Source organism: Primulina eburnea, chromosome 1, assembly GCF_022965805.1.
Source record: "Primulina eburnea isolate SZY01 chromosome 1, ASM2296580v1, whole genome shotgun sequence".
In the NCBI taxonomy this organism is placed as follows: Eukaryota; Viridiplantae; Streptophyta; class Magnoliopsida; order Lamiales; family Gesneriaceae; genus Primulina; species Primulina eburnea.
Window position 1 is genome coordinate 33,780,759 of NC_133101.1, and position 10,777 is coordinate 33,791,535.

At 40.9% G+C, this 10,777-nt stretch overlaps 1 protein-coding gene across 1 annotated transcript; it reads right to left on the reverse strand.

The window, feature by feature from the left end:
- Positions 1-4,578: 4,578 nt before the first annotated feature.
- LOC140806735 (uncharacterized) lies at positions 4,579-9,078 on the reverse strand. Its single transcript, XM_073163276.1, has 2 exons — positions 6,639-9,078; positions 4,579-6,518 (listed from the first exon to the last, which is right to left on the reverse strand). Exons 1-2 carry the CDS (start codon positions 9,076-9,078, stop codon positions 4,579-4,581), a joined length of 4,380 nt encoding a protein of 1,459 aa, XP_073019377.1.
- Between the last annotated feature and the right edge of the window lie 1,699 nt (positions 9,079-10,777).

Here is a 10,777-nt window from a genome sequence, read left to right on the forward strand (position 1 = left end):
ATGTCCGTATGTGTGCATAACAACAGGTGGGGCAGGATCTGGGTCGAGACAGAAATGATCGGGTTAGCGTGGAGATCACGGGCGCAGCAGAGGACTAGTGGTCTTTTTATTAGCTTTGGACTATCTTTTGTTTATAGATGGTAGTGAACACTAGTTGTATATAGAATAAGACATGTATATTTTGTTGTATGTTGTACCATAAATAAAGAACTTATGCTTGTTTAGTTACATTTGATTTGATGTAAAAAGCGAAAAATTGACCCACATTTTAGAATAATGATCCATTTAATCCCAAGAAAAAGAATTAGAGCCCGGGTCCCCACATAGAGTCTCAATGTTGTCCCGGGTCATAAGGACTAATGGTGTACAACCATAAACCAGGACTTTTCCACTCGATAAGTGAGAACCACTTGGAAAGTCCTTTTATGGAGGGTTGTTCAGTGCACTCTACAAGGAGCACCTATCTGCATGTTCGGACATCACAATGTCCCCTACCAATGAAACATGGTACTCACATCGCAGATACTAGTCTCGAACTCAAGCGGCCTATATCCTTCTTAGTGGCGGCTGATTCGACTAGGAACCGTTTAGAATATACAGTATTCCAAATATGAGTTTCATGATACTCATCATATGAGCATCTCATATTCTTTCTACTATTTGTATATTCAAGGGCTTTATCTATGCAACTAGCATGGGTATACAGATAAAGATTTGCCAAAACAATAATTTCAAATATTATTAAAATAAAGACTGCTTATACATAGAGTTTCATTGTGAACACTCGGCCAACACTTGGCTCGACGAGAACCTACTCTAACAGAAATTTGACACACAATTCAGATTATTATTCATATTTTATCATTGTTCTTGAGTTTTCTCTCAAACAATTAAAGCTTTTGCTTTGTCTAACAAAAATCAAACTTATCAAAGTTTTTAACTTTGTGGCGTTTTTCGATCGTGCTTGTGCGGATTGTCGTCGACTTGTTCTTCGAAGGTTCGTTATAATTTCGATTGTTTATCTCGTGATTATTTGTTGCTAGACTTTTCATAGTTTAGAGGTGAAAATCACAACACACACACTTGATTCAAAAGATCGGGACAACAACGATTCTTTGTTCGTTATTGAATTGAGGGGGCGATTTGATTTTAATCGTGTTTGCTCTTCGTTCGCACAAAGATTCACATCACCAAGGCTCACGGCTACAATAAAAGATATGGGAATCAAAAGGGAGAGAAAATAAAAATTATTCCTGCAGCACATTCATTCAACTTTCGACTCGTCAACAATTACTGTATTTTCATCATTTTCAGGGCTCTATCGTCTCCTTTCTTTCTCATTGTCCACCAACTTTCACCCACAGATTTTTCGGGTGTTTTCACTACTATAAATTTTTTTTTTCATGAATAAGAATTCATCGACTCCTTCACACATATTTCTTCAATCCATTAGAGTAATGCAAACATTTCACAGGAGTTTTATTTCCCTCACATGTAGGTAGGAGAAGTGTATAGGCTAAGACTCAGGTAGTTGATGTGGGACATTGAATAAATGACGAGTGGGGGCTAATTGTGTGTCATTGACACACACCATTCGATTTTTACAGGCTCAAAAAGGGTTACTAGAGACAATAAATGATGTATCGGTTAGGCTTGAAAGGCTCAAACGGTCCAAAGATCGCCTAAATCATCCCTAAGTCACCATCGTTCGTATTTTCGCTTCGAAGGCTAAAAAGGGATCGTTGTTCGATTTTTTTTTATTTTTTTTATATTTTTTTTAAAGTTCACAATTCACCAATTCACTATCAATGAGTAAAAGTTTGACCAAGTGCATTGAATAAAAGTTGAAACATAATTGGTTCATGTCTGACCCTCTCCTTGAAACTACGACTCCTCTCATTCAATACTAGGCATGAGACTATTTCCCGGGTGATCCAAAATCTAACAAATTAATCCGATTATTAAGTGAAACAAGAGTTCTTTATCTAAAAATAGTTCCATCCTTACGTGAAAAGTGTTGTTAAGTGTGGTGCAACGATGTGTAACAAAACTGACCCACCCCCACACTTTGAAACCGACACTGCCCTCAGTGTACAACGATATAAAATGAACTATCAAGAATGTGAAAACAAAAACACTTCCCTGGTAAAATGTCGAGTACGTGGTTGAAAGAGGTAGAAAGCAGCAAAGCCTGTAAGAATGACATCGAATGCACCAAAAACCGTAAAATGAAATAAACAAAACATGCAAGAACTGCAAAGCACAGAGAATCCAAACTAAGATAATCATCAATAATAATAAGTATCCCTTAGATCCACAACAATGTACGAATGAAATGTAAGAGAAATGAAAGGGAGAACCTATCGACGCTACCATACGTCCTAACAAAATAAAACAAACTACTCCTCATCGGATCCCAGCTCCAAGTCTGCGAAGGCATCCAGTGCAGATCTGTCCCAGGGTGGGGCATAGGCATCGGGGGACTGTTGCTCGATCCGAGCCAAGCGGGATAATGTTCGCTCCCGTGAAATAGCAAATAAAGCGATCAAGTAGCGGGATGGTAGTCGGGAGGACACTGGAGCGAGAGCCAATAGGAGATGTATGGTACTGAAGGCGGCGCCGGGCTTCCGGGATCCGAAAGGTGAGGTCCGAAAAGAATATATCCTAGCTGATTGAAGGACACCGGCGGCCCTTCATTTGGGACATTTAAAAGCGTAGCCAAGTATGAGCTGGTCACCTCGATAGGAACCCCCTTCACGTATGTACGCACATGTGGCAGACCTGTGATCTCTTTTTCTTCGACATTGGCAAAGAATTGCCATACCAGGTCGGGATAATATGGGCCGGAGATGTCCAAGATAGGGCCCCATCCAAATTTATCAAACTCGGCGCGGAGTGGCACCTCGGCATCAATATGGGGATGAATAGACCGCTCCACGATGACTAGAATTCCCGTGAAGGGCCGAGTACCATTCAGAATTCTCGATGGAGGTGAATTTAGAAGCATCAAATGATCTCTTTGCTGACCCAGAGGACGAAGAAGCACCGGTTCTTGCACGCTTACCAGTATTTCGACGAGGAGGCATGAAGATGTAAACGGCTAGACTCAAAGAGGCAATCAAAGAAGCACAACAATCCCAACTTAGAAACACAATCCAATGGATCCCGAGCAACCAAATTACTACACAAAGCAACACTAACGCAAGGAAAACAACACCCCCATTCTACGGACAATAATCTCCAATCACAATTCAATCCCAACTAATCCAGACAAGCAAAATCCAACAAACCAACACACGACGAACGAAACCCAAGCAATAATCGAACAAATTCGCAATAAATTAACTCTTCTACAGTAGCATAAATTTCCCAACACTGATAATCGCTAATTTGAGAAGAGGGGTAGCCAATCTTACTTGAAAACAGAAGATGATGACAACACGGTGGTGTTAGGTGGCCGGCGACGGGAGTAGGCGGCGCGGAATGGTGGTGGTCGGAGAGGAAGTTCAGACGGGGGGAGTGATAACTCAACTGTAAAGAGTGTGTTTGGGGTGGTAGATGGGGTTGGTGGGGCGGAGGCGGATGGCGGCGGAGCGGCGGAAAATGGCAGGATGCGGCGCGTATGGCGGTGGTGTGACGGAGAGTAGATTTGGGGAATTAGGGATTCAAGTGCCGAAATCGCGATTTAAATTCAGGGAAGATTCGAAAATAGTAGGCACGGATCCCGTGTAGGGGTCCAGAATCAGGTCCGTATACACTCTAGACTTGGCATTTCTGAAGGTGATGGACACAGACCCCGTGTATGGGTCCGTGTTGAGGTCCGTCTACACTCGGGAAGATGGCAAATGTGGGTGAAATTGTAGACGGACCCCGTGTAGGGGTCAGGACTCCCATCCGTGTTGACTCTGGAAGTTGATTCTCACAAGATTTAACTGTACCCTATGCAAACTACGAACCAGACACAAATTTTGAAGCCAGGGAATAGCAATTCTATACATCGATACAACAAAATTGAACACAATCAAGCACTCAAGAAGCAAGAATTGTACAGAGACTTCCCTGGTCTATTCGAGGTTTCGAAACCGATTGCCCTGATAGATTCTCCCACACTTGATAAATTCCACTGCCAGTAGATAAATTACCTGCACCACCATTCATTGAGATTAACTCACTATCTAAGTGCATTAAAACAACAAGAAGGAAAACTAACATAAAACAAGGAAGAAAACTAAAATAAAACACTGGGTTGCCTCCCAGCAAGCGCTAAATTTAGAGTCGATAGCCTGACTATACTCCGTTGATTTAGTTTGGATCTTGCAGATCCACTGTGGTCGGTTCATCGGGTATGGCACCACCATGATAAACCTTCAGCCTATGCCCATTCACTTTAAATGCTGCAGTTGCTTCGCTAGTGATCTCCACTGTCCCATAAGGGAAAACTTGCGTGATGGTATATGGTCCTGACCACCGCGAACGCAACTTACCTGGCATCAACTTCAGTCGGGAATTATATAACAATACCTGTTGACCCACCACAAATTCTCGATGAACAATGTTCTGGTCATGCCAACGTTTGGTTTACTCCTTGTAAAGTTTGGCATTCTCATACGCCTCCAACCTAAACTCATCCAATTCGTTTAGCTGCAGTACTCTCTCGTCACCTGTGGCTTTAGCATCAAAATTCAGAAATTTAGTAGCCCAATAAGCCTTATGTTCAAGTTCTACAGGTAGGTGACATGATTTTCCATACAATAATTTGAAAGGGGACATGCCAATGGGGGTTTTGAAAGCAGTGCGGTATGCCCACAGTGCATCGTCGAGTTTTCTAGACCATTCTTTCCTTGAAGCACCGACATTCTTCTCAAGAATGCGTTTAAGTTCTCTGTTCGATACCTCGATTTGGCGACTAGTTTGGGGATGATAAGGTGTGGCCACCTTATGTCGGACCCCATACTTAGCCAAAAGATTGTCAAATTGACGATTGCAAAAGTGAGTACCCCCATCGCTAATAATGGCTCTAGGTGTGCCAAAACGTGAGAAAATATTTTTCATAAGAAATTGAACTACAACCCTAGAGTCATTAGTTTTGCATGCAACCGCCTCTAACCACTTGGATACATAGTCTACAGCCACCAATATATATTTGTTCCCAAAAGAAACCGGGAATGGCCCCATGAAATCGATACTCCATACATCAAATAGTTCACACACAAGAATTCTATTGAGAGGTAATTCATGTCTCCTCGAGATATTACCTGTTCGCTGACAATCTGGACATTTTGTGACATATTCATGCGCGTTCTTAAACAGAGTAGGCCAATAAAAACAAGACTGGAGGACTTTGGACGCAGTTCTAGTTGCCCCAAAGTGGCCTCCAGGTGGACCAGCATGACAATGAAACAAAATTTCACTTACCTCTTCCTGGGTTATACATCTACGGATTATACCGTCTGCACATATTCTAAACAAATAGGGATCCTCCCACAAATAATACTTCAGATCTGAGAAAAAATACTTCTTTTGTTGATAAGTAAAATGGGGAGGGATGAACTTACTTGATAGATAATTAACAAAATCGGCATACCATAGTAGACTGTTGATTTCAAATAGTTGTTCATCCGAGAAATCGTCTCGAATAGAGTCATTACCTTGAACCGGATTTTCCAATCGCGAAAGATGATCTGCAACTTGATTCTCTGTCCCTTTCCTATCGATTATCGTCAAGTCAAATTCCTGCAAAAGAAGAATCCAACGAATTAGCCTTGGTTTTGCATCCTTTTTAGATATTAAGTATTTCAATGCTGAATGATCGGTGTGCACTACAACTTTGCTCCCTATCAGATATGATCTAAACTTATCCAGAGCAAAAACCACAGCAAGAAGCTCCTTCTTTGTAGTGGCATAGTTCAGTTGGGCGGCTGAAAATTTCATACTAGCATAGTAGATGACATGAATGCACTTTTCTCTTTTTTGGCCCAACACTGCTCCTAGAGCTGTGTCGCTTGCATCACACATCACCTCAAATGGCGACCCCAAGTCAGGTGCTATCATCACAGGTGCTGTGATCAATTTCTCTTTCAAGATCTGAAATGCCTGTGCACACTCAGCAGAAAAATCAAAAGGCACATTTTTTATCAGTAAATTAGTCATAGGCTTGGCAATGCCAGAAAAATCTTTTATAAAACGTCTGTAGAATCCCGCATGCCCAAGAAAACTACGCACTCCTCTAATGTTGGTTGGGGCTGGGAGTTTCTCAATTACTTCAATCTTTGCCTTATCAACCTCAATCCCATTTTCAGAAATTTTATGCCCCAACAATATTCCCTCTCTCACCATAAAATGACATTTTTCCCAGTTTAGGACTAAATTCGACTCCTCACATCTCTCCAAAACCTTAGACATGGTAATTAAACAAGTATCAAACGAGGAGCCAAATACAGAAAAGTCAACCATGAATATTTCAATGAAATCCTCAATCATATCATGAAAAATTGCCATCATGCAACGTTGGAAAGTCGCTGGGGCATTACATAGACCGAATGATATTCGTTTATATGCAAATGTCCCATAAGGACAAGTAAAAGTGGTTTTCTCCTGATCTTCAGGGTCAATGGGAATTTGCATATACCCAGAACAACCGTCCAGAAAACAATAAAAAGAATGGCCAGCTAGCCTTTCAAACATTTGATCAATAAATGGGAGGGGGAAATGATCTTTACGGGTGGCGTCGTTAAGTTTTCTATAATCGATGCAAACACGCCACCCTGTAACAGTTCTCGTGGGAATTAATTCATTATTATCATTTTTCACAACAGTGATCCCACCTTTCTTTGGAACAACTTGTACTGGACTGACCCACCTACTATCGGAAATCGGGTAGATAATACCTGCGTCCAGTAGCTTTATCACCTCTTTCTTCACCACCTCCTGCATAGCCGGGTTCAGACGCCTTTGAGTTTGGGTAGATGTCTTGTGATCAGCCTCCATCAGAATCTTGTGCATGCACATGGAAGAGCTGATCCCCTTAATGTTTGCGATGCTCCAGCCGATGTCTTTGATGTTGTCTCTCAGCACTCGCAACAACTTTTCTTCCTCCTTACCTGTCAAAGTAGATGAAACAATCACTGGCAATTTATCATTATCAAGTAAAAACAGATATTTTAAGTGCGAAGGAAGAGGTTTCATCTCTAGGATCGGGGATTCTTCGATGGATGACTTTAAAGGTCTTGGGACATGCCCAAGCTCCCCAATCCTAGAGTTTACCGTTTTCGACAGTGGTCTGCCGGCCTCCAAATAGGAGATACATTCATCAAGCTCTTGATTTCCCATTTCTTGTGGAGATGAATGAGTCAAGCAAACCTCCAAAGGGTCCTCAATGATCAGTCCCTGTAAATCACACTCAACAAACTCATCAGTAGCATCAATTCGAAAACAATCAGAAGTATCATTAGGATATTTGATGGACTGAAAAACATTGAATATGACACTCTCTTCATAAAACCTCAAGACTAATTCGCCCTTTTGCACATCTATCAAAGCTTTCCCGGTGGCTAAGAATGGTCTCCCTAAAATAAGAGGGATCTCTCGATCCTCCTCCATGTCTAGCACAACGAAATCTACCGGAAAGATAAACTTATCAACTTGCACCAACACATCCTCTATAGCTCCCCTAGGGTATTTAATAGATCTAACAGCTAACTGTAGGGAGATTGTAGTTGGTTTCACCTCACCTATCTCTAACTTCTCAAAACAAGAGTATGGCATTAAGTTAATGCTTGCACCTAAGTCACACAAAGCTTTACTAAAATTTGAAGTTCCAATAGTGCAAGGGATAGAAAAACTACCTGGATCCTTAAGCTTCGGAGGGAGTTTATTTTTTAAAATTGCAGAACATTCCTCCGAAAGCTTAACTGTCTCAAAGTCAACCAATTTCCTCTTGTTTGATAAAATCTCTTTAAGAAATTTTGCATATGAGGGCATTTGAGCTAAAGCTTCTGCAAATGGAATATTTATATGCAGCTTTTTGAAAATCACAAGAAATTTTGAAAATTGATTATCCAATTGCAGTTGCTTTGCTCTTTGGGGAAACAGGATTGAATTAATATCAAAATTGGAGTTCGAGTTTAGAGACTTACCTTCCTCCCTTGCGTTTTCTAACTTTTGCTTGGATAGTTCCTTCTCCTTCACATCGCCTTCAACATCGATCACTTTTTGCTTCATGGGAGACGTCACCGTGACTGCATTGACACCTTTTGGATTCTTTTCCGTGTCACTAGGTAGTGTACCCGGAGTTCGTGTAGCCATTTGTGTCGCTAACTGCCCTAGTTGCGTCTCCACTCTTTGCATCATGGCATCATGGTTTTGCCATCTCATATCATTCCCAGCTATGTACTTGGCAAGAATATCCTCAAGATTCGACTTGCTATCCTGTGGCTTGAAACCGGGTGGCATAGAGGGTCCCGCACCTTGTAGAGGTTTTGGTGGTTGTTGAGGAGGTTTTTGTTGTGTGGGATGCTGCGGAGGACTAAATTGTAGTTGCTCGACAGAATTTTCTGGTTGCCTCCACCCAAAATTCGGATGATTCCTCCAGCCCGGATTATACGAGAAACTGTATGGATTATATTGTGGACGACCTTGGTTTCCCACATAATTCACTGAGTCCCCTCCAAAACACTGTATTCCCTCACAAAACATATCTGGCGCGAAGGGCATGTCACTAGATGATCCACCAACTGTCTCAGCACTTCCCTGAATGTGATGCACTGGTTTGGCCAGTATTGATTTTTTTTCCTGTAACTGTTCCATCTGATGTGTCAACCCGTCAAGCTTCGCTGTGATCGGTGTCAAAGCGTTCATCTCTAGAAATCCGAGATTCTTCTCCCTGCGGTTGTCTTGCCAACCCACATTGCTCTCTGCCATATTGGATATGATTTCGAGCACTGCGGTTGGCGTTTTCCTGTACAAGCTTCCGTTTGCTGCCGCATCGAGCATAGTTCTCACAGAAGGATCCACCCCATAATAGAATGTCTCAACTTGTTGGCCTATTGAGAAGCCATGTCTCAGGCACATCCTCAACATCTTCTTGAACCTCGCACATGCTGAATTCAGTTATTCCCCATCTCTCTGTCTAAAAGATGTAATTTCGTTTCTCAACTGTGTAATCTTGGTTGGGGGAAAATACCTGTGCATAAAGAACTCGACCAATCCATCGCATGTCGTGATAGAACCAGCTGTAAGGTCTCGAAGCCGCTCCATAGCCTCTCCTTGTAGGGAAAATGGGAATAATCTCAGTCGAAAGGCATCAGTACTCACCCCATTGCACTTGATTGTGTCACAGATTGACAGAAAGTTCTCCAGATGTGCATTAGGGTCTTCAGACGGTGATCCTCCAAATTTGACTTGGAGTTGAATCATCTGGATGATGCCTGGCTTAAGTTCGAATGTATTCGCCTGAATTGCAGGGCGGACGATACTAGAACCATAACCTCCAAATGCTGGTCGATGAAGTTCCATCAACGTACGATTATCCTCTTCTCAGGCCATTTCCTCAACCTCTGGTTTACGGTCTAATTTAGATTCTGATTCAGATTTAAACTCCAGAGTCAAGTCGTTGTTCCTTCGAGCTCTGCGGATACTGCAGAGGGTGCTTTCAATCTCAAGATCAAGTGGCACTAGATTCCTGACGTCTTGAGAACGGCTCATATAACACGAGCTAACCCCTGAAATCAAAAATTTAAGTGCACGATTTAAGCTCCAAAAGCGTATAAAAAGCTGAAACGAAGTTAATTAAAATGCTAAAGAAAGAATGAAAAATTTAAAACTAAGAATAAAAGCCTAGTCTCAAACAAATAATTTATCCTAATATCAAATAAATAGTCCCCGGCAACGGCGCCAAAAACTTGACCGAAGATTTCGGTTGGGATTAATTCTAGCAAGCGGACAAGGTCAAGTTATAGTAATTGGACAGAACGTCCAAGTATCGATCCCACAGAGACTATTATTTAATTACTAAGATTGAATTATTCTATTTAATCTAGGCAATTGAAAAAAAGTGATTTGAAGATTATTTAAACTAATTAAATCAAACTAATTTTTCGCTAAATTAATGACAAAAATCAAATTGGCAAAAAAGCTTGGACTTGGGGATTTTTAAATTTAAATAAAATGACCGGGAACACACGACGGTAACAACTTCTGATTTATATCATGCACTGAAATTATTAAACCACAGCTTATTTCGGAGTCACGATGCAATTCCCTAAATTTATTATACATCTATTTCTAGAATTTATAATTCTGCTTTTATCTAACAGTCCAATTATTTCTAATTGAATTTAATTAAACAAAAACGCATGTATCAACGATGGAATCACAGCTTTCGCCTAAGATCGCACACTGAAACCGAATACTATTTCTAGTTGATTTAACCGTGTGTTGATTAATGTTTTTGAAGCTAATTCCAATAAATTCTCTTTCGAGTCAAAATTGAACAACAAACATTCAAATAACTGGCCAGATTACAAGCACGAAATTTACTCAAACATTAATCAATAACATAAAATAATTCTATAAATCAAACAATCCAACGAATAAACAAAACCAGTCGTTTGTCCCTATCGTTGTCCCGATCACAAGAGAAACTACTCCATAAATTCAAAACTAAAATCAAATTTAATGGTTGAATTCATTTCTGAAAATAAGAAAATGGAAGAGAAGAAAAATCTCAATGATGGTGCGCGGATGTTGCGTGTAAATTGCGCTGTCTTTTTCTCTCGTT